This window comes from Panthera leo, chromosome F2, assembly GCF_018350215.1.
Source record: "Panthera leo isolate Ple1 chromosome F2, P.leo_Ple1_pat1.1, whole genome shotgun sequence".
Taxonomy (NCBI): Eukaryota; Metazoa; Chordata; class Mammalia; order Carnivora; family Felidae; genus Panthera; species Panthera leo.
The window spans coordinates 48,858,749-48,883,018 of record NC_056695.1 but is presented as its reverse complement, the minus strand read 5'-3'; the positions used below and the strand labels follow the sequence as shown (position 1 = coordinate 48,883,018).

The window sequence follows — 24,270 nt, the reverse complement described above, 5'->3', positions numbered from 1 at the left end:
CCATATACTGGAAAGAATTAAAATATACTATGTTTAATTCTCCTAACTCAGGAGTCATACTGCAACAGCCAGGATAAATTGATGGTCAGCACTTAAGAACTATTTATTATCCAGTTTAAGGGCAGGCAGAATAAAAGTGACACATGTACTTTTGCTGTATTAAAATAATTTCCTCACAGGGCAAGTCATTTCCTTACAAGTCGCATCCTTTGTTTAATTCTTCTAGAATGTCAACACTGATTAATCCAATAATACTAGTTTGTGTGTATGCAATGTGCAGAGAATAAATCAGACACTGAAAACTCAAATACCTGCAGGGGCTAGGCAGGTAAATTCGGAGGGGCAGAAGATAGCAGGAGTAGTTGGTAGCAGCTGCCATTCAACTCTAACAGACTGTTATTTGAAAATGGGGACACAGAATTATCAGATATATCAATTTTTCATAAGAGAGCTAGAATCTAGATTTTTATGTTAAAATCTCCAAATTTTAAATTTTGTCACTTTAATATAAATATTTAAAATACCATACAGGACAAAATAAGACACTTTGGGTCGGATCCAGCTTGGACCACTTTCAAGTTGTTGCAAACTAATAGACATAAAGAATTTAAACTTGGAAGGGACTTTAGTGGACTTTTAAGTCTATTATTTTCAAAAAGTGTGTGTGTGTGTGCGTGTGTATTTTGCCAAGTAAGATTTTCTTTAAATAAGAGATTACAAAGAAGCCCAATATATTAAATAAATAAAAGCACAGCTGCTCTGGCTGAAAAGGAAGCCCTCCCTCTGAGATACCTCTCACTGCTCCCCTTCCCTGCCAGTGACCTCAAAGCACTTCCAGAGATCACAGTCTGAAAACCAATAACCTGATCCAGACCCTCAGATTATAAGTGAGTAAACAGAATCCAACTGCTTATTGAAGTTGTTGTTGAAATCCCCAAATCTAGCCTGAATTAGAATTTAATTGCCCATATTCTTATCTAATGCTACTTTTTACCAATTCTATAGGTACTGATAGTAAATTAGAATTTTGATTTATTCAGCACTTGCCATTAACTGGACACTGTGCTTTTCCTACCCCAATTCTTTTTACAACAATCCTATGAGAGAGATGTTCTTATCTCTACCTTGCAGATGATGAAACAGCCTCTAAGAACATCAATGTCCTAAGTAGCAACCAGGATGTGAGCCTGGGCCAGTAAGACTCCAGAGTGCATCCTCTTTGAACTCTGACACTACACTACTACCCAGCTCTAACTGAAAACTACCCCTCACAAGATGGGCAAGAAGACCAATGAAGACGAAGGGTAAACAAAAGATACCAAAAGAGGACAGGTAATCTTCTATCTGAAACGAAAGTCTTCAGTTTGAAAAAAATAAATGTTCCCAGGACAAATAATCAAAGAGTACAAAACCTCAAACTACATTTATCACATTATAGATGGCGCAAGTACCTCCTGATGCAGGTAATTTTTTTAAACAAATCATTATGGAACAAATAAGAGCACTTCAAATAATGGGTAGTCGGCCTATTATTGCACTCATCCCAATCAACTGAAAACAGAATAAGTGGAACGAGTGTATTTCCCTGATCCTTTGAACTAAAAAAAAACTCAATAGGAATCATTTATGGTTTTCCACAAAATGTCCTAGGCTTCTCAGAAACCAAACCCCCAGAGATGGAAAAACTACACTTGACTATGACATTTTTTTTTTTTTAATTTTCTAATGTTTATTTATTTTTGAGAGACAGAGCATGAGCATAAGCAGCAAGAGAGCAGAGAGAGAGAGAGAGAGACACAAAATCCAAAACAGGCTCCAGGCTCTGAACTCTCAGCACAGAGCCTGACGTGGGGCTCAAAATCACAGACCATGAGATCATGACCTGAGCCAAAGCTGGACGCTTAACCAAGCCACCCAGGTGCCCCTTGACTATGACATTTCTTATGTCCATAATCTTATAATCAGAATTCCATCATATTATTAAACTGGTATTTATATACAGCAGGACAAGTGCTATTTAAATATGTGAACTGAGCAAAGATTTAAATTCCCTAGTCTGATCAGTCTGCTCTTCCTTCCCCCCTTAGTGACACACCTCCTTCAAATCTCTCAGTAGGTAACTCAGGGCCTTCATGGTCTCACTCATGAATTTCTCTTTTTCATATTTCATTTTCAAAGGCTCAGAAACTCATTGAGTGACTAACCACAACATAAAATATCAATTCAATAATAACTATTGAATAGTAACTCAAATAGTCCAGTTGATTATAGTTTTAACATTCAGAGAAATAAAAGGTAGGTTCCTTTAAGGAAATGGTCCCTGGCAGAAATCCTGTGGTAGATACTATTAGTACTAACAGAGATGAGGAAGAAGAGGGCAATTAAGAAGGCAACTGATGCCTCCATTCTGAAATATAACCAGAGTCTAACTATGATAAATAGACAATAAGAATCAAAATACGCAAAGTAGTTTATATAATCCTTTGCCTGGTATAATGCCAGCATCCTAATTCTGGTTCCAGCTTTGCCATTAACTACTAGTGCCACCTTCAGCAGATCATTTTCTGTGTTCAGTCTCAGACCATCCATCAGTAAGATGAGAGTGATGAACTGATGGATGATCTCTAAGGACATTTCATGACTCAAAAAGTTTATGAAGAAGGTAACAAAGTCTTGCGTAGCAGAGCTGCACATAAATTTCAAAACAACTGTAGGTACTACAATGACCTTTTCTCCTTGATCAGTAATACTGTCTTGCACTGAGCTCTCGGGTGAATGCTTATCATTTCCATCTGCGCAGCAGCCCTATTTTGGGGAGTCCCAAAGTAGGTGAGATGCTACAGAAACTGAAGAAGGGATGCAGGGGTGCAATCTTCTAATAAACACATAGGCACATAATCTAAACGTGGCCATTTGGATATTCCAGGTATTGTGATTCGTGGGGAGAGTGCTGTACAAAAGAACTGATAGGTTATCTGAGGCAACTGCAGTGGGTTTAATAATGCCCACAGTGCCGAAATAAGTATCCAGGGGCAATGGTTCAGGAAGTGTCCAATGGCATTGGCACTGGTGACAGACTGATCCTATGGCATGATCTTAGCTGTGTCCTGGTTCCCTTTGCTCCTCTCTATATTGTGAACCTGGTTCTCCAGTCTCCCCTGTGACTGAAGAAGCTATCTAATATCCATCCAGTTTCTGCTTAAGTTAGTCAAAGCTGGTTTCTATTGTTTGCAGCCAAAAAGACTGACTGGTACAGCAATTACGTAAGGAATGGGATGTAAGTGACCTCAGTGAAATGGGAGGAATTCTAGAACTGGTCTTCTGACCTAATTGGGGCCAAAAGCAGTGAACCATTCTACCAGCATTTGGAAATGGAAGTCTGGCAACCCAGGGTATACGGCAGAAAACCAGCTAGTTGCATTATCCTTGTAATAACTTAGATTCCCAGAATGTCTTAGAATGATATGCCCAGTAAAAGTAAGGCTGAGTGGCTACTGCCAGAGAGGCAGAAAATAGTATGAAAAGCATGAAATATTCAAGGATGGTGGGCTGAGGTGAGTGCCTCTAGTGCCCCTAGTGCCTCTAATGGCAGTGTTTAGCCTAGGAAAAGAAAAGAGTGACAAACTGACATTCCTAAATTCTTGGCTGGAGGTGTGGAGTGAAATACAAGGATTAAAAAGACTTAAGGTTTAAGATGTTGAAAACCAAATGCACAGTTTGATCCTGCATGTTGCCAAATTACATTAGTTAAATTTGCTACCCTTTCACACAAGAAATCAAGAGTTATTGTGATCTGAAAGCCGTGGGAGCCCCCGATCTGAAGTGGGGATACAAGACAAGGTTCAGAGATTCACACGATGCTCTAAACCTGAAGACCTCAAAGCAGACCCTCATCCCTGGTCTGTCAAGGCAGATACTCCTCACCTGAAAGATTTACTTTGTAAGAGGAAAATAAATAGCTTCATACCACATCCCTACTGTTCTTCAATGTCTCAACCCATAAGCAGAGTTCTACCCTAGCATGCCCTGGGAGGGTCAAGTCAAAAGCAAATCTGGAAAACAGGAGCATACATTACTTGTAAGACATTGTTCACTTACATTGGTTTCTGAGTGTGCTGGATTAAGGAGGAAAGAACATAATTTCAGACAGTGCTAAGACACACTGATATGGCTGTATTCATTCTAGATTCAATGTGCTAGTTTCATAAACTAGGCTTCTGAAGGTCAGTTGATAAATGGGCTTATGACAGAAGCTTAGTGGGAGCCCAAACTCAACCCATTGTAATTTCCCAAGTCCACGCATGTATACTTCAAATTGCTGTATTTAGCAATAGCACAATCACAAAACTGGCTTCTTGGATAAACATTATTATGGTAGAAGAGGTCAAATGAGAGGTCTCCCTCTACCATGAGAGAAAATCGAAAGCAGTAATTCAAGCCAGAGAGGGTTTCCAGAGACTAGTAACATCATCAAAAACATATTTAGGGATGTAATTCTTAGCACCTGTCCATTGTAACTTTCCAGTACAACTGAATATATTATTAATAGATTGTCTTAAACCTTAATCAAAGGGCTCAGATGCTTTTCCAGATGTGGTCTCTTTACTGCAGCAAATCAGTACCACCTTGGCACTTCATATGCAGGCCAATGCTAACCTGGCCAATGCTTTTTTCCTCCAAAAGCCATTTACTTTTATCTAGGAAGGATGACAACACATCTTTACCAACTTGCCTTAGAGCAGTGGTTCTCGAAGAGTGGTCCCTGAAAAAACAGCAGCAGCATCCCAAAGGCATTTGTTAGAAATGCAAATTCTCGGGGCACCTGGGTGGCTCAGTGGGTTAAGCGGCCGACTATGGCTCAGGTCATGATCTCACAGTTCATGGGTTCGAGCCGTGTGTCAGGCTCTGCACTGACAGCTCAGAGCCTGGAGCTTGCTTTGGATTTTGTGTCTCCCTTTCTCTGCCCTTCCCCTGCTCATGCTCTGTCTCTGTCTCTCAAGGTTAAATAAATGTCAAAAAAATTGTAGAAAAAAAAAAAAAAAAAGAAAAAAATGCACATTCTCCATCCCACCAAGGACCTACAGTTTCAGGAAGGGGGTGGGAGCAGCAATCTGCGTTTTACCAAGCCCTTCAGATGATTCTCATGCACACCAAAGTTTCAGAAGCACCACCTTAGAATAACATCAGCTCTTCAGCTCTGTGCCTCAATTTCATTGTCAGAGACTCTAACCATATTGCTATTTCCTAGGACATCACACTGGCCCATCATATTTAGGACATAAAAGCTGATAAGGCCATAGATATACATCCAATGAGGATTCCAATATTAGCCCTAAATAAATAAAAGGACCTTCCACCTTGGTTTTGCTAATAGTTCCTGATAGAAACTGGACATGACTATGGGACATCTAGAGATAACATGCCTAGTTACCTCTTATACATTGGGTACTATCTAACTCACCTACTCATAACATCAGGTATACCCAACAGCATTCCATCTTCAAGTGGCCTGGGCCGAGCAGATATTAAAGACATGGGAAAGCAGCATGAACATACTGCTTACACTCTCAAAATGCCTGCTTCTGCCACGCTACCATCTTTTCCTGGAAACACACCAGCTAGCTCCCCATGCTATGACATGGCAATGGAAGGAATCATAAGCCTGGAGTTGGTGGCATTCTAACCCAAAGAGAAAGTTTGGGTTAGCATTCTACTAGAGAGGGATCAAAAGAAGAAAAACATTTTTATTTTTAAAAAATATATAAGCTGGGGCCTGGGTGGCTCAGTCAGTTAAGTGACCAACTTTGGCTCAGGTCATGATCTCACGGTTTGTGAGTTCGAGCCCCACATCGGGCTCTGTGCTGACAGCTCAGAGCCGGGAGCCGCTTCTGATTCTGTGTCTCCCTCTCTCTCTCTGCCCCTCCCCCACTCATGCTCTGTCTCTCTCCGTCTCAGAAAGCAACATTAAAAAAATAAAAAAAAATTAAAAATATATATATATATATAAGCAGACTGCTCCTGTGGCAGTATCTTAGCTATGCCTTGACTCCCTTAGTACTAAAGACAGAGATACATAAATATTTGTCTCTTTGCTGAAACATGAATCCCACATGGAAGCAAGCAAGCAAGCCACTTTACTACTAAATGAGACCAGGCACCGCAAGGCATCTGATTCTCAGCTCAGGATCCGTGCTTTCTACCCACAGTGACTTACACAAGTAATTCTCAAGGAGTGATAAATTTCTTATTTATTCCCTATTTATTTATTTTTATTTTATGAGTATATTTACTCATTTTAAAATAGTATTTATTCCTTTATTCCTTACTTGAAAAGGCATCAAAACAAAGCCAACTTCTAGTAATGGTAATGAAAATTGAGGGAAAGTGAAGAAATCTAAAAAACAACTAAAGAAAGTGATAGGCCTTGGCTAGACAACAGAGTCACTAAAGATCTACAGAGCTCCTTAAATTAAGTTTACATTTCAGAGAGTACTGTTAAAGTGGTTACAGAGATCTCAAGTAAATTCTTTGAGAATGTCAACGGACTACTATATAATAAAGTGATGCAAACTTTTTCAATTATTTTCATGAATGTGACCAATGCCAGGAAAGTGAGCTTCTTTAAAAAATACAAAGCGAAGCCTAGAATACAAGAATTAAAAGCAGGAATTTGCATTATTTCCATAATGGGAATACTTGTTATTTTCACGGCAGTTCTTAGCAGGCAGCAGTATAAATTTTAAATTATTTCTCCAAAAGAGTGTTTGTTTTGGAAATTAAACAAATATACATAGTAACTGATTGGCACTACAAAAGAATCTGTCCAATAAAGAGTCAATTTTTTAATTTAAAACTTATAACTTGGAAAAACTCTAATTCCAGGGAAACTACGCATTCAGGTACACATTCAACAAATATTAATGAATGAATACATGACAAATACACAAACTAGAGTAATAAAGCTTCATTATCTACATGCCACATTCTCAAGGAAAGGAAATAACCACAACATAACAGTCTTCCCAGAGTCTGAAAGAACCATGTTCCTGTATGGATAGGCTCTCCCGAAGGCATAACCAGTAATATCCTAGACTGTGGGATAGCAAGGAACGGCCCTGCAGGCACCTGGTGCCTATCAGCAGAGCCTCCCGGGAGAACTACTGTTCTCTGGTTACCTACAGGTCTAATCCTGATTCCGCAGACTTGGAAACAGTCATAACGCTTTCTATTACTGCAACAGAACATCACAAAGGAAGTTAAGCTTGCGACTTCTACATTTAAAACACAATAGTAGCCACTATACACACACCTGACTTGCAACACTTTTCAATATCTATTTCATTTTGAATGACTCAAGTACTCACTTTCAGAATCGTCACAGCTATTTTCAGAAAGTCTTCCCTGAAAACAAAAGTTAGTCACACTAAACATTTTCTTTCCTTGTGTATGGGGATAGAAGAGTAGAGAATAAAGAGGAAACGAAGGGGTCCACTAGACTCTAAAAGCAGGAAAGTGAAAATGTTTAAAAATCACTGCCCAACAGAAATAGTTTTTTTTTTCCTTAGAAGTCTGTTTATACAGTTTTCTTCATCCCTTTATTTTTTTTTATTTATTTATTTTTTTTTTTTCATCCCTTTATTTTTAATTGAATAGAGACATTTTAGGAGTGCATATTAACAGGTGGAAAGGAAAGAGGTTTTTTTGGCTCACTTCCCTTTAGACCTTTCAAAAGTGGAACGACCACATGCTGTTCCAAACACAATACATGACTTTGCTTTTGCTTAGAGCTCAATGAAGGCAATTCAAAAAGAAAAATACAATATTCCTGTTTCCATTTTCCCTAGATCAGTCTCAGCTCTTTCTGGATGAAATCAGTCTCTCAAGGGACATCAACCTCACAATTTGGGAAACAATGCTCTAGATATGAAACAAAAAGGAACACAATGGAAAATCAGCAGCCATTTGTTTTTCTGCTTGGGAGAGTTAGGCTGTACAACATCCTTTTCATTACCAAGCCAAGTTACTATTCAGAATTGTAAATTAACTCTTTGCAATACAAATGACTTCAGCTTCAGATAACAAAATAAGGAAAAAAAACTTAAGTCCCTTATTTCAAGCAATCTCTGAAACAAAACCAAAGAACCAGAATATCCCAGTCAGTGGTCTGTGATAAATTTGGCCTAAGAAAAATTTATGCGGAAAGTAAATTACATATAGCTCAGGTAGCATATCAACAAGAATGCATAATAATGTTTACTTAGTACATGCTCTGTGTTTATAATCCTTAAGAACACTTTCAAATACCTTAAACCAGGTTCAGCAAACTACAGGCTGTGGGCCAAAACCAGTCCACTGCCTGTTTTTGTAAATAGTTTCACTGAAGCACATCCACATTCATTTGTTTACATATTATTTATGGCTGCTTTTTTTTTTTTTCCTGCGATTGCAGAGTTGAATAGCTGTGACAGAGTCTGTATGGTTTGCAAAGCCAAAAATATTTATTATTTTACGAGTTTGCACTCCTTGCTCTAAACCAATGGGTCTCAAATTTTAACATGCATAAGAGACACAGTTTCCTGGGCTCCATCTTCACAGATCATGGTTCACTGGGTGAGATGGGGTCCATGAACTGCATTTCTAACAAGCTCACAAGCTGCTGGTCTATGAAGTGAACTTTGAGAACCACTGCTCTAAACCCATCTCATATAATCACAGATGAGCACTGATAGCAGATACTACGAATTCTATAAAACAGGACAGCCCTCATACAAAATGAAAACTAAGAGAAGATAGATCATTTGACATAAGGAATCCCTGGTGGCTAAGAAGACACAACTGGTTGCCATAATCAGCTGATAATTCTTCAGCCCCTCATCCTAACATTAATTCATATGGAACACAGGAAATTCAACAGGGACCAGCAATAATCGAAGACAGTTGTGTTGGAGGTATAAAACCCAATCTGTTCTTTAAAGAAGCTGTAAAATGCCTTTTTTTTTAGTAAAAGCTGAGCTATATGCAGTTATAATTTAGTATTTGACTGAATTGTAATAGTGTTTTTGTTTTGTTTACAGTACAATGTTTGAAAAAAATCTGTTACATATGATTTATAATACAGTGGGCCAATCAAAAGATGAATTCTGGCACTCCATACAAGTAAATATAAATGGTTAAAAATAAAATTCTTTAAATGAATCCTAAGAAACATGTGTCATGCTAAAATGGGAAATATTAGAGGAAACAGAGGATGTCAACTGATACATTTTATCAGAACTAGGCTCAGGTAGAACCAAAGTGGGTGATATGAAACCACCTAAAAATATCAGAATTTCTTTCACCTGGACACTGCAGACGACAGAGGTGGAAGGTAAAAATTTGTAGGTAAAATTCTCTTTGTTGATTTTTTAGAGCAGGAAACACCACCTTTTTACTTACTCAGCTTTTACTGTGTATCTATCATGCTCTGAGGCACTGTACTAGCCATTAGGGGAAAAAAATGAATATCCCTACTCTCAACACTTGCAATCTAGTGCGAACCACACCTATAACTACAATACAGCGTAGTTAAGTATTTAAGAACCATCGTATATTAAGTACTATCAGAGTGTAGAAAGTAAGGAGATTACATATGCTTGGGAGAAAGATGAAAGAAGGCTTCACTGAGCACAGAGTTACTGCTTTAACTGAGACCTGCAGAAATTGAGCCGGTGAAGGATAGGTAGAGAGCCTGGGAAGCAACCAATACAATGTGTGCAAAGGTAGAGAAGTGAGAGGGAGTAATGTGGATGTGAGTTCTACAAACAGGTCAGTTTGGCTGATGGAGATCATGTAATATGAGAAGGGACAAGACAGGAAGCTGGACAGGAGAGCAGGGTCACATACGAAGAGCCTTGCATACTACGCTAGAGTCAGGTCTTTATTCTTCCAGCTTTAAGGAAATGGTGAAGAATTTTAACCCCAAAGTGGACTATGGATATACGTTTTATTTTATTTTTAAGTTTATTTATTTATTTTGAGAGACAGAGAGTGAGCAGGACAGAAGCAGAGAGAGAAGGAGACAGAGAGAATCCCAAACAGGCTCCACACTGTCAGCGCAGAGCCCCAGGCAGGGCTTAAACTCACAAACTGTGAGATCACGACCAGAGCCAAAGTCCAACGTTCAACTTGACTGAGCCACCTGGATATGTGTTTTATAATAAAATCACTTTGACGACACCAGGGGGGAGAGACTGGTGAAAACTGAGACTTTGTATTCATGGCACAGATAGGGAGGAGAAAGGGAGGTAGGTCTGGTCTGAATAGCAGTTTAAGAAAAACACCAAAATTCCCAGTTTAATTTTTATAGAAATTAAGTTTGCGAAGCAGCAGCAAAGACTAATATTAATACATCACATTCTGAATGTTAGGGTATATTGTCTTTTTTTATCCAATAAGGTCAAAGGCTAAAAAAACATCTAAAGATGACATTACGGCTCAGAGCCTGGAGACTGCTTCCAATTCTGGGTCTCCCTCTCTCTCTGCCCCTCCCCCACTCATGCGCGCGCACTCTCTCTCTCTCTCTTTCTGTCAAAAATAAATAAACATTAAAGATGACATTAGGGGAGCGGCTGGTGGCTCAGTCTGTTGAGCATCCAACTTCAGCTCAGGTTATGATCTCAGAGTTGGTGGGTTCGAGCCCCACGTTGGGCTCTGTGCTAACAGCTCCGAGCCTGGAGCCTGCTTCAGATTCTGTGTCTCCCTCTCTCTCTGCCCTTCCCCTGCTCACACTCTGTCAATCTCTCAAAATAAAATAAACATTAAAAAAAAAAAAGATGACATTATGGTCCATGTTGACAGAGAAGACTGTCAGATTATAGGCTTAGACTTTGGACAAATCCTAACTTCTCTGGGCTTCAGTTTCTTCAACCTATATGATGCAGGGTTCAGGGGTTCTTAACCATAATTGGTTTCTTTTGTAATGTTACTCATTTTATTTATATATATTTCTTAATTTTTTGTGGGGGCACCTGGGTGGCTTAGTCAGTTGAGCGGCCAACGACTTTGGCTCAGGTCATGATCTTGTGGTTCCTGAGCTGGAGCCCAGCATTGGGCTCTGAGCTAACAGCTCAGAGCCTGGAGCCTGATTGGGATTCTATGTCTGTCTGTCTGTCTGTCTGTCTCTCTCTCTCTCTCTCTGCCCCTCCCCCGCTTATGCTCTCTCTCAAAAATAAATAAATAAATAAATATTTTAAAAATATTTAAGAACTTGGTAAGACATGAGCTATAAAACATATCAGAGAAAACATGAATGAATTATATAATTATTCTTTGAAGGTACTCCTACTACATACTTTATTTTAATCAGATTAAACTATCAAAATGGTTCTGATTAATCAATGAACCGATCACTGCATCATTTGTTCAGTGTTCAAAAGGATATTCTGCGTTGGTCTGAAAAACCATTGAAAGATTACCATACAGTAATTTGTAAATCCTTTTAAAGTACATCTACTTAGCTTTAAAAGCTCTGTTATTTTAGATCTGAATCTACAACGAGGTAGTCGAAACCCTATTCAACGAAACAACAATGGAAGACTTGAATGTGCAAAAACAAAACTAATCGATTTTATAGTGTCTATATTAAAACTGTAAGGGTTTCATTTCTTAGCAACACTCTAAAGGGATGTTCTTTCAGGAGACTTATCAACCTAACAGATCTGTATGGCAGGGCAGGTTCCTGTCTCTACAGGTAACTCTCTTCCCACACTTCCCTAGCAATCTGCATATCTCTAAACCAGGGGCAGGTAACTAAGGCACCTAAGGCAATCTTAAGTGTCACTTGCCTCTCCCCAGACTTGTGATTTCTTTTAACTGGTATCTTACAAAGAATACTTAAGTGTTCTGCTGGAAAAAAAAAAAAAAAAAAAGGTCACTTTTCAGCAAAACACTATCTACAGCCCCCAAATCTTCCAGCAACTGATTTACCACAGAAAAACTGTGCCAAGTGAACATTAACAACTACTTACGACAAGGTATGTATGTAGTTCAGGCACTTTTAGTCCAGGCAATATAGATTATATGTTCATTTAATTAGGAAAAACTCAGAATTCACATTTCTAGAGGAACTACCATAATTGACTCAGGAAAGCAAAATATTTGCCAGGTGTAAGGTACTTCAAAATCATAACTACATTTCATGTAAAAGAAACCCTATCTTAAGCAAATCCACTATCAAAGGCCACAAATCTACACAAAATTTAAGTTAGTAGGAGGAATTAATTTTCAAAAGGATGTATTCAAAATATGACTTGTGCACAATTTGAAGAAATCCCTTACGGTGTTTAAAAAAAAAAAAAAAAAGTCAACATTTATAGTTTATTCCAGAGCAGAGCATAAACTATTTCTGTATAAATATATGAAGAAATACTCACCTCCATTTTCACAGCAGCTGTACTCTGGTCATAATGACCCATTAAATTAGGGAAAAATGTCATGTTGTAGGCCATTTTCATACATCTGGGAACAGTAATTGGTTCACAGGTGAAAAGACTGTGTCCTCGTATGAAGGGTAGAAAAATACACGTCCACAAAAATGGAAACATTTCCATTTTCTTCAAATTCCTGGTTTTACCACATGGCTTGGATTAATCTTTCTTTTCATTCTCTGATTTCCATCCGAAAATAAAATGTTCAAATTCCTCTTTCGTTATTTTACCATTTTGAAGGAAGTTCTTTTCCTGAAAATGAGCTCTGGGTCAATTACTGTAAAAACAACCGAGGGAGTGTATCTGCAACATTTGTCATAAACTCAAATAGGGACATTAAAGTGCAGAGTTAAGATTTTGACCCTTGGATAACTAACACTGGAAAAATGACGGAAAATTCGGTCCTTTGGAGACACCTTCCACCTGCTTTGGCACAGAATATGTAATCTGTTGAGCAAGTCTCATCTCTAGGGAACTGATGATAGAACATTTACGCTGTCTAGAACACCCGGTAAAGGGGGGGAGGGGGTGGGGGGCAGAGGATGAGTGAGATGGAGGGGAAAAAAAGTCATGCTGGGGTTGGGAATAAGTTCAACGTATTAATAAAATCGTGAAATCTAAGGCCCCTGTTGGATATCTTACCACGCACAGGAAAATTCTGTCCCAGGGTAATTTCTTAAGATCTGATGAATTCTTAAACTTCTTTAAGGACTCCAAAGAGCCAGTTTTTGTGGCGGTCTCTGGGGGAATATACTTTTCTGTTTTTCAAAAGGCCAACTAGGGGGAGACGTCTAGGATTCCTCCCGGAGGAGCGAAATTCGTTTTCCCGGGCAGGGGCGAGCGAAAGGGAAAAGGAGCCAAGCTGGACCGGGAGGGCCACGGAGTGTCTGGGCCCTGAATCGCGAATAACCGCACGCCCAGCCCAACACCCCCGCCCGCCCCCTCCCCGGGTGCCCAGGCTTCCAGCGCGGGGCAGACTAACTCGCCCCACACCCCTGCACCTGCCCCAGGCCTAGAGCCGGGCAGCAGCGTCCCGGCCCCGCTCGGTAGCGCGGGGACCCGGCGGCGCCCTTCAGGAACTGGCCCCAACTCGTGCGGAAACTCTGGCCCGAGCGGCCTGTCCCGCCGCCGCCTGCCCCGCACCTGTGGCTCCGAGCCCGCCGCGCGCGCCCCCGAGGCCCGCCTCGCTCTCCCCGGGACCCACTCGGCCCCGGCCCCCCGTCCGGCCGGCCCGAGGAGCCTCAGCTCGGCCGGCGGTCGGAGGCAGCCCTCCCTCCAGTCCTCGTCCAGCCTACCGTCCGCGCACCGCGACCTGAGACGGCTCCGGGAAGCGTCCGGAACTCCAGCTGCCTCCGGAGCGGCACCGGGAGCGAGAGCTGAGCGATCCCGCGAGACTGCGCGGTCAGGTCGGGCGGGCAGGTCTGGGCTCGCGGCGGTGGTGGCGGCGGCTGCGGCGGACCTGGCCCTCCGCCCGACCCCGCCTGCCCTGCGGGCCCGGCAGGCGCCCCAGTGACCGGTGTCGGGCTGCAGGTCCCGCTGTGCGGCCGGCAAGTCCCCTCCACCTTGCCCCCTGTTCCGGTACCCGCAGCACACGACTATTCCTCGGGTCCAGAGGGGTTCAGCCTAGAAGGGTTTTTTGAAGCTGTTGGTGATCCCCTAAATAAAGCTTCCTTTAGGAGAACCCACTGCATTAAGGATTTCAGGACACAAGATTTCTCAAAGGGGGCTGATGTGCTCTGTAAAAGGCGAAAGATGTATACGATCTGAAGAGAAACCAGAGTATACTGATGTGCTCTGTAAGGTCAATTGTCCAAGGGACCTTAGCTGGAAAGTGGGTAACTTCCTGGATAACTGTCCTTAAAAAAAAAAAAAAAAATCTTTTATTCATTCTGAGGTACAGGTGGCAATGGGATTTCAGCCTTGGCAGGTGCCACAGTTTTATTGACGCAAAACCGTAATAGAAAGTTGAACCACTTTAAAAGTCAGCCTAGTTTTTAGTACCAACTATGCCACACTGTCATGTGCTTCACCTCTTCATCTCTCCTTTCTTCCGAAGACCTAACAAGCTGGGTTTTTGGTTGTTTTTTGGTGTTTTGTTTTGTTTTGTTTTGTTTACCATCTCCATAGTTGTGTCTTTTCTAGAGTGGCATGTAGTTGGAATTGTACAATATGTAGCCTTTTCAAATTGGCCTCTTTCACTTAGTAAGATTCTTCAACTCCTCTCACGGCTTGATAGCTCATTTCTTACTAGTGCTGAGTAAATTTGCCATGGTCTGGACGTACCGCGATTCACCTACTGGAAGGAGGTCTTGGTGGATTCCAAGTTTTGGCAATTGTGAATAAAGATGCTATAAACCCCAGTTGTATTCGGGTTTTTGTGTCAATGTTAAGTTTTTAACTCTTGTGGGAAAATACCAAGGAGCCCAACTGCTGAATCATAAGGTAAGAGTATGTTGAGTTTTATAAGAAACTGCCAAACTGTCTTCCAGAGTGTCTCTTCCATCTTGCATCACCCCTAGCGAAGTTTGACAGTTCCTGTTGCTCCATATCCTCCACAGCATTTGGTGTTGTCAGTGTTCCAGATCTTGGCCATTCTAATAGGATCAGAGTGGTAGCTCATTGTTGTCCTGACTTATACTTCCCTGGTGACATATGATGTGAACATCTTTTCATGCACTTGTTTGTCGTCTGTGTATCTTCTTTGATGAGGTTTCTGTTCAGGTCTTTGTCCTGTTTTTTTTTTTTTTTAATTGAGTCGTCTGTTTTCTTATGGTTGGCTTTTAAGAGTCCTTTGTATATTTTGGATAACAATCCTTCATCAGATACATCTTCTGCAAATATTTTCTCCCAGTCTGTGGCTTATCTTCTAATTCTGTAGACACCGCCCTTTGCAGAGCAGGAGGTTTTGATTTTAATGAAGTCCAGCTTATCAATTATTTCTTTCATGGATCATGCCTTTGGTGTACAGAAAAAGTCATCACCAAACCCAAGGGCTTCCAGATTTTCTCCTATGTTATCTTCCAGGAGCTTTATAACTTTGTGTTTTACGTTTAGGTCTATATCCATTTGGCGTTAATTTTTGTGAAGATTTTGTGTAAGATCTGTGACCAGATTCATTGTTTCCCAGGTGGATGTCCAGTTGCCCCCGCACCGTTCATTGAAAAGGTGATCTTCGACTCTTAAAAACTGAGAACAAACTGAGGGTTGATGGGGGGTGGGAGGGAGGGGAGGGTGGGTGATGGGTAGTGAGGAGGGCACCTTTTGGGATGAGCACTGGGTGTTGTATGGAAACCAATATGACCATAAACTTCATATACTGAAGAAAAAAAAAAAAAAAGAAAAGAAAGAAAAGGTGATCTTTGCGGGCACCTGGGTGGCTCAGCTGGTGAAGCATCCAACTTTTGGTTTTGGTTCAGGTCATGATCTCACAGTTCATAAGATTGAGCCCTGCATCAGGCTTCACGCTGACAGCTTGGAGCCTGCTTGTGATTGTCTCTCCCCATCTCTCTCTGCCCCTCCCCTGCTCATGCTCTCTTTCTCTCTCTCTCAAAATAAATAAATAAAACATAAAAAAAATAAAAGATGATCTTTGCTCCAGGTGTTGTCTTTGCTCCTTTGTCAAAAATGCGTTGCTATTTCTGGACTCTCTACTTCTGTTCATAACGAACAAAGCTGGACCAGGAGGGTAACAGAATGTCTAAAGGAGAAAGGCTGTGGGCCCTGAATCACAAATAACTGTACCCTCCAACACACACACACACACACACACACACACACACACACACACTCTATCCAGGCTTCCTGCACTGGGCAGGGTAACTCACCCCACACCCCAGCACCTGTCCTTGTGTTGAGCATGTCTATTGGTACCATTCTTCCAACAGCATTTGCTCACTTCATGTCTCTGTGTCATATTCCGGTAATTCTTGAACTCTTTCAAAGTTTTTCATTATTATTATAATATTTGTTACAGTGAAATGCGATCAGTGATTATGATTCACTGAAAGTTCAGACCATGGTTAGCATTTTTTAGCAGTATTTTCTAATCAGGGTATGTACATTGTTTCCTCAGACCATGCTATTGCACACTTACTAGACTACAGCATAGTATAAACGTGACTTTTATCTGCACGAGGAAGCCAAAAAAATTGATTTGACTTGCATTAGTGCAACGTATGCCTAATTGCAGTGGTCTGAAACCAAACCCATAATATCTCTGAGGTATGATGGTATCTGCTTACATTACCAATCTGGTTTTGCATGCTATCTACTTATTCCTTTAGAGCCCTTAGCATATTAATCATACTTATTTTAAATCCCTAGTCTGACAATTCCATCATTTCTGTATATCTGAGTCTGGTTCTGGGGCTTGCTGTTTCTTCAGACTAAGTTTTTTTTTGCATTATAGTATGCCCTGTAACTTTTTGTGGAAAGCCAGACATGATGTACTAGAAAAAAAGGAACTGCAGTAAATAAGGCTTTAGTGATGTGCTATAAGGTAGAGGTGAAGTGGGGAAGCATTGTATAGACCTATGATCAAGTCTCAGTCTTCTAGGGGACCTGTGAACTTTACAATTGCTTATCAGATTATATATACTCCCCTCAGGTGGGACAACATTGCCAGAGTGGGCTGAGTGTGGTTGGGTGTTTTTCTTCCCCCAGGTCAGTTAGGCTCTGATAAAATCCCAATAAGTTAGGTGTTGGCAAAATAATTTCTCAAGAGGTTAGAGCCTATTAAGATGAACAGGATGTTAAGGCAAATTTCAATATGGTTTCTTTCCTCCTTCCCCTGCCAGACACGAGGGGATTTTTCTCCAATAGTCATTGTCAGAACCTGGCAGAGCTTCAGGAAGTGAGACTGACAAGTGTGGGGTCCCCCAAAGACTGGGCCCCAGTGGCACGTTTAACTCTCAGACTTGTCCACACTCAGTCTCCAGCAATTCATCAATTATAGTTCGGGTTTTCCTATCCCCTACCTGTTACCCTGGAAAGGTACAAAAACCCTGGAAGGTTTTTGCTCACGGGTTTCTGCTCTGGCTAGTTATTATTCTCTGTATCTGCCTGTCTTCTAATTTGGGGAGCAGCTGTTTGCTTTATGTCCTCAATTCTCGGACAGATCTCAGAAGAGTTGTTGATTTTCAGTTTATTCAGCTTTTTACTTGTTAGGATGGAGTGATGGTTTCTAAGTTATTTACATGCCAGACCAGAAACTCCCAATTCTTCATTTTCTGAAATAAGTATTGCTTTAAGAATTTGATCACTATTTCAGTTTCAGTTGCTACGGCTTCAGCAGAACAAAATTTCTCTGAAGTAAAATTAAGTTCAAAAGTTCCAAGAGCTATGTGCCTGGGTGGCTCAGTCGGTTAACCATCCGACTTCAACTCAGGTCATGATCTTCTGGTTCATGGGTTCGAGTCCAATGTCAGGCTCTCAGAGCCTGGAGCCTGCTTCGGATTCTGTGTTTCCCTCTTTCTCTCTGCCCCTCTCCTGCTTGTGCCCTGTCTCTCTCTCTCTGTCTCTCAAAAATAAATAAATGTTAAAAAGTTCCAAGAGCTACAGTAACTCAAGAAAGCTATGTAATTCAGCATTATTGTTAACAAAACACTGATTGTAAATACAATACAATACAATAAAATCTTGATTATAATAACAAAATTAAGTGATTCCGCTAAGATGAAAAGAAGAAAATAAATTTTATGGAGTAAATATATCATTTGTAAACTGTGTTAAGTTTTTATTTTATTGCTTATCTAAACATCTTCGGCCCATCACCAGGCTAAGCATAGGCACACAGTTAAATTTCTTCATTCTGGTAATTTGCCTATACTCATTAAAATATAGCTGTATGCATTAAAAAAAATTATTTTATGATAAAGATAGGGGGCAGAATATATTTTATTTAACAGTTTATTAGCTTGATTTATGGCTTTTAAGTATGTAGACATATAATAGGGTGTTCTTGGTACTTTTTTGCCTGGAGCAGGCCAGGTAATGTGGGTAGACCTGCTCGTGACCTTTGACCTGATGTCCTGGCCTTAGGAGCTGAGGGAGCAAACAGCAGGAGGAGGACCCCAGCTGGAGGGGTCTGGGTGAGCAGAGGCAGACAGAGAAGGCAACACAGGGAAAGAGGAACTTGGGCTCCAAAGGCTCCTTCCCTCCAGAAGTTGCCTCCTAAACTCTTGTTTGCCCAACCCAGGAAAGCTCTGCCCACGGCTGCAATCCCTCCAAGTGATGTGTGAATCTGACGGCTTACTGACTTCATTTAGGGGGGTCTACGAACACCAAGTAGAGGAGAGCCTTTATTTAAAAACTTTCGCTTGGAGCGCACGGCGCTCCCTGCTCCAACAGCTAATGGCCGCAGTGTTTGCAGCATTGCCATTAACCTTCTGCGGCGGTTGTATCCATTATGGTTGGCCAGAAATAATACACCTTCTAATTACCACCCCCAGTATTACCAGGAAATAAAACTTCAGCAGTAACATGATGGTGCAGGAAAGAGCCGCATATTCGAATGACAGTTTGATGTAAAAGATTGTGTCTTTGGAGCTCTGGCATTGTCATTTACAAATAAAAAGAGTCATAATGCTCAAGAAAAACAGCTTCAGCTCCACTGATGCTTTGGGTTACACTTTGAGCCTGTGAGCTTACCGTTCGGTTGATTTCGGTGGCTTCCATCTGGTCATCTTTAATATTTAATATCTTACTTTTTTTCTAGCAAAGCAGTCGTATTAAGTCAAATATTAGAAATGCTTACTTTCCTCTAAAGCTGTTAGCATATAGGAAAGGGCCTCTGCCTCAAACTTAGTGATACAGATAATAACTAAATTCATTTCCTTTGATACGCAAAAACAACTTCACACCCAATTGTGCATCACGGGCTGCTAATGACTATATGTATTTGTTTAATTGCCTTAAAAACCAATGGGATAAGTGTGTGGTACAGGGTGACAAATGAGGGAAGATATAGAATTAAATTTTAGAGAAAGGGGAATTAGAGAAATATTACTATTTTTGCAGTTCAATAGAAAACTTCCGTAGAGGAAGTGGGCTTTGAGGAACAACCTGACTGTAAAATTATGAAGAGATTTTGTGTTCCAAACATGGCACGTGGCTGGGGAGACAGTGGCAACAGGATCATTTAATACAATAGATGTGTGTTTTTGTTTGAAGGCAGAGGCAGAGATGTGCCATGAAGCTAACGAAGCTTAAGCTTTAGGGATCTTTCTAAAGCTCTAATTCTGTACTTGAAATCTTATGTTCTTTTTGAAAAAAAAGAGTCCCTAAAATTGTGTAAGCTTCAAGAACCTCACAATCAGACTTTATTCCTCCTGAAAGGAGGAAAATAGTACAATGGAGACCAGGGACATGGAATGACTCAGGTAGAGTTTGAGGCAGTTACTAGCAATTATGAGACTTGATTTCCACTAAGAAAGGGGGGGATGGTGAAAGGGGACGCTGCTGACTTATGTTCTTACCAATAATACATTTATAGAACTAGTTAATTTTGGTTTGCATAACTTTAACAAAACTTAATACATTTATGGATGTATGTGTGCATGCGTGTAGGTGTGTATTTAAGGGAAAATCGAACTCTGGGCAGTATGTGTGCAGGCAAGGTCCTCCTTGCAGACATCTTTAAGCCAAAGTAAGCCCTTCCACTCTTTGTCCCTCCACCCTTCTCCCACCTGGAGACTCTTCCTGCCAAAGACAGAGGGGAAATGGGAGTAGGGAGTTCCTGGGAAGAGGAAATGCTTCTCCCACATTGCTTGGCCTGGTCCTTTACCTTCTCCATCAAGGATGAGGAATTTCTTTCGTCAGGGAGTTTTCTTCATTATCTTCTCCCCTGTGCTGGATTTTTTTCTCACTCTGCTGTATCTACAAAGCAGAATCTACATTTAAGATGGATTCAACCTCCAAATGAAGCTGCTAATGGACAACTAAAGCCACAATTATAACATCGTACACCCCAAACTCATATAATGTTATATACCACTTTTACCTCAAAACAAACAAATTTGGGTCAATTTTGGTCTTTTTGTAAATATAATTTTTTTTTACCTTTATTCACATTTACGTTATGCAGAATTTACTCCCGGACCAGAAGTTTTTGTTTCTTTTTCTTCTTCTTTTGTTGTCTTTTCCTTCTGTGCAACCTCCTCTTCTGGTTTAGGAATAATCTGTTCTTGTTCATTAAGGATCATCTCAGTGTGGCAGGGAGAGCTCGTGTGTGGGTTAATCTGACCATAAGCCCTGTAAGTTGTTGTTGTTGTTTAAGTTTATTCATTTATTTTGAGAGAGAGACAGCACAAGTTGGGGGAGAGGCAGAGAGGGAGGGAGACAGAGAATCTCAAGCAGGATCTGCACTGTCAGCGCAGAGCCCGACTTGAGGCTCGAACCCACAAAACCGTGAGGTCATGACCTGAGCTGAAACCAAGAGGCGGAGACACCTAACTGAGCCACGCAGGTCCCTGAGCCCTGGAAGTTCTATGCTGTATCTTGGGGGCTTTGTTTACCTGAATATGCTTGATGACAGGAGAATCTACATCTAAACCCTTAAGTTCAGTATTACTCTCTGCATTTTTAAGCATGTGCAGTAAAAATTCAGCACTCTTTTTGGGCCACCGACCCTGTGTCCAGCCCTACTCTTTGGCCTGTGCACACCTACCAACTCTAACACTGTAGCAACAGAAAGGCACACATGGCTTCTGCAAAGTGACATCTTTCAGACACTTGCTCGCTTTTCAGATATGCAGACGCTTGGTGGCCTGGGCAGTTTCACGTGTGTTCTTAAAGTGAACACAACGATTTGAACCTCTTGATTTGCGTGATTTTGTCGGGTTTTCTGGATCAAGTGAATAGCGAACCATTTTCAGAGATCACCTCAGGCTGCTTAGGGGAAGAGGAAGAGGCTGTAAACATAATTTTGGATGGTCATTTACATTTTAATTTCAAGACATATCTTTTACTTAAATGGCTCTACTTTTGCTCAAATTGAATGGATTATAACCTTTAGGATACTATTTTATTAAAAAGAGAGGATGATTTACACAGGAACTTCATGAATAGAACATTTTCATTTTAGTAAAAACTCCAGGTAAAATAAATCTTGCATTTTAATTTGATTAGCAAATCCCTTATACCCTAAATGATGCCATATGGGCGGTTGAACAACCAGAGACACCTGCGAGTATAAAAGCAGTTCTCTGGGCTTATTATAGTTATAAGACAAATATGAAAGGTATAGAATGTTTTCCTAAATAAATTTCAATTAGCTAAAAACAAAGACCCAATTGGCAGGTCTACACTTGAGTTGGGTGAAACCAACATATGGGGTAGAGGTGGGGGGTCAAGGATGGAGAGGAGAGATATAAGAGATAGATTTCCAAGGAGGTATCAGAAATTATTAGCATCAGGTCCATGTGACTGGTTGGGATAAGTAGTCTAAGGCAGAGACTGATGCACAAAGGGCGCTCTTATTGAGTATATAGTACTCTTACAAAAACATATTAAAAGGAAAATTCACAAAAATACGTACAACAGCAAAAGACAAAAATTAAATAAAAACACAATGGTAAAAACCACGATTTACCACCAGACACCTATTAGAAAGGCCAAAATCCACAATACTTGCTACCAAAGTTGGGTTCATAGCCTGGACAAGGATAGAGATGACGCTGGACCCAAAAATCAAAGGCACAGGCAAGGCTTTATCAGGGCTACAGTTTAAGATGAAGGGAGACACAGCATTAACAAAGACTAGTTAGGCTGGCTTCCACCAACACTGAGGAGGCCCCGCCTATATAGCGAAAGTTGCCTCTCCGGCTCTTACTGAGGTCCAATAGGCTAATAAGAGGAAGGGAAAAAAAATGCCTCATTCTGATTGGCTGGAAGGGCCTTGTCCTGATTGGCCAGCGTTGGCAGGCAATTCAGGCAGCTCATTGGTAGTTTTTGGATCCTGGGTCCTCTGTTTTGGGCCACATCCTGGATCTGCTCTGTAAGAGAAGGGGCTTAAAAATAACAGCCAACAGAAAGTGCCCCAGGTACATCATGTTTTTCACTTGGTGCTCGTTCCCATGGTCCCTGTCTCACACTGGCAACACCGAATTCTAGCAAGGACATGGAATAATGGGGACATTCATTCATTGCTGGTGGGAATGCAAAATGGTACAATGACTGTGGAAGACAATGTGACAATTTCTTACAGTAGGTGAATGGATAAATAAACTATGGTACATCTAGACAATGGAATATTTATTATTCAGCACTAAAAAGAAATGAGCTATCAAGCCATGAAAGGACATGAAGAGGGGCGCCTGGGTGGCGCAGTCGGTTAAGCGTCGGACTTCAGCCAGGTCACCATCTTGCGGTCCGTGAGTTCGAGCCCCGCGTCAGGCTCTGGGCTGATGGCTCAGAGCCTGGAGCCTGTTTCCGATTCTGTGTCTCCCTCTCTCTCTGCCCCTCCCCCGTTCATGCTCTGTCTCTCTCTGTCCCAAAAATAAATAAAAAACGTTGAAAAAAAATTAAAAAAAAAAAAAAGAAAAGACATGAAGAAACCCGAAAAGCATTTTACTAACTAAAGAAGCCAGTGGGAAAAGATCAGTGGTTTCCAGGGATTGAGGGGAGAGGGGGATGAATAGGCAGAGCATAGAGGATGTTTAGAACAGTGAAACTGTTCTATAATTGTGGACACATGCCATTTTACATCAGTCAAAATGCATAGTATATACAACTCCAAGAGTGAACCCTAACAACAAGTATCGACTCTGGGTGAAAATGATGTGTCAATGTAGATTCATCAGTTGTAACAAATGCACCACTCTGATGTGGGATGCTGATAATGAGGGAGGCTGTGTGCTTGTGAGGAACCTGGGGTATATGGGAGCTCTCTGTACCTCCCACTCAATTTTGCTGTGAACCTAAAACTGTTCTGAAATACAAAGTTCATTAAAAAAAGAAAAAGAAAGGAGTCCGTGAAAACTTCCCAGAACAAGACTGGCATCTTGGGTTTGAGAGCCTGGTGGTTAATTTCAAGAGATGGGAGAAGTTAGGGGACCCTTTAAGGGCCTTAAAAAGCTACAGGCAAGGGGCACCTGGGTGGCTCAGTCAATGAAGAGTCTGACTTTTGATTTTGGCTCTGGTCATGATCTCATGGTTCGTGGAATTGAACCCCGTGTCAGCACAGAGTCTCTTGGAATTCTCTCTTTCTCTCTCTCTGTCTCTCTCTCTCTCTCTGGCCCTCCCCCTCCCTCAAAATATATAAATAAATATTTTTTGAAAAGCTCCAAGCAAGAAGGAGATGAGATGACAGGAATGCTTTAAAATAATTAGACAAGCGGGGGCGCCTGGGTAGCTCAGTTGGTTAAGCGTCCGACTTCAGCTCAGGTCATGATCTCGCGGTCTGTGAGTTCGAGCCCCGCATCGGGCTCTGTGCTGACTGCTCAGAGCCTGGAGCCTGTTTCAGATTCTGTGTCTCCCTCTCTCTCTGACCCTCCCCCGTTCATGTTCTGTCTCTCTCTCTCTCTCAAAAATAAATAAACATTAAAAAAATTTTAAAAAAATAATTAGACAAGCGGGTGAATTAAAAAGAAGGTCTATAAGTAGATAGACAGGCATTTATACTACCCTGCTAGAGGCAGCAGTCAAATCCCTAGCAGTAGGATGGGGGGGGGGGGGAGGGGTGATAGGGGGTTCCCACTGTCTCACATCAAGTCAAGAATTACCTGTGTGTATCTGTGGAATAGGGGTGGGGAGAGTGTTGCACCAAGGCCCTAAAAGGTGTCAGAAAAAAAAAAAAAAAATACTGGTA

The 24,270-nt window shown here is 41.1% G+C and overlaps 1 protein-coding gene and 1 pseudogene across 3 annotated transcripts in view; both read right to left on the bottom strand.

Annotated features, from left to right (window-relative positions):
- The window catches only part of FZD6 (frizzled class receptor 6), a 43,769-nt gene extending 29,924 nt beyond the window's left edge, over positions 1–13,845 (bottom strand). Inside the window, exons 1-2 of one of the 3 annotated variants that reach the window (XM_042924143.1) lie at positions 13,760–13,845; positions 12,411–12,716 (exon numbers count right to left, since the gene is read on the bottom strand). In XM_042924143.1, coding sequence (XP_042780077.1) covers positions 12,411–12,587 — 177 coding nt within the window. In that variant the 5' untranslated portion in view covers positions 12,588–12,716; positions 13,760–13,845. Of the gene's footprint in view, positions 1–12,410; positions 12,717–13,106; positions 13,172–13,759 lie in introns of those variants that run through there. The other 2 variants (XM_042924144.1, XM_042924145.1) reach the window with 2 other exon arrangements.
- A 6,705-nt stretch (positions 13,846–20,550) lies between these two features.
- LOC122210928 lies at positions 20,551–21,331 on the bottom strand (annotated as a pseudogene).
- Positions 21,332–24,270: the final 2,939 nt, after the last annotated feature.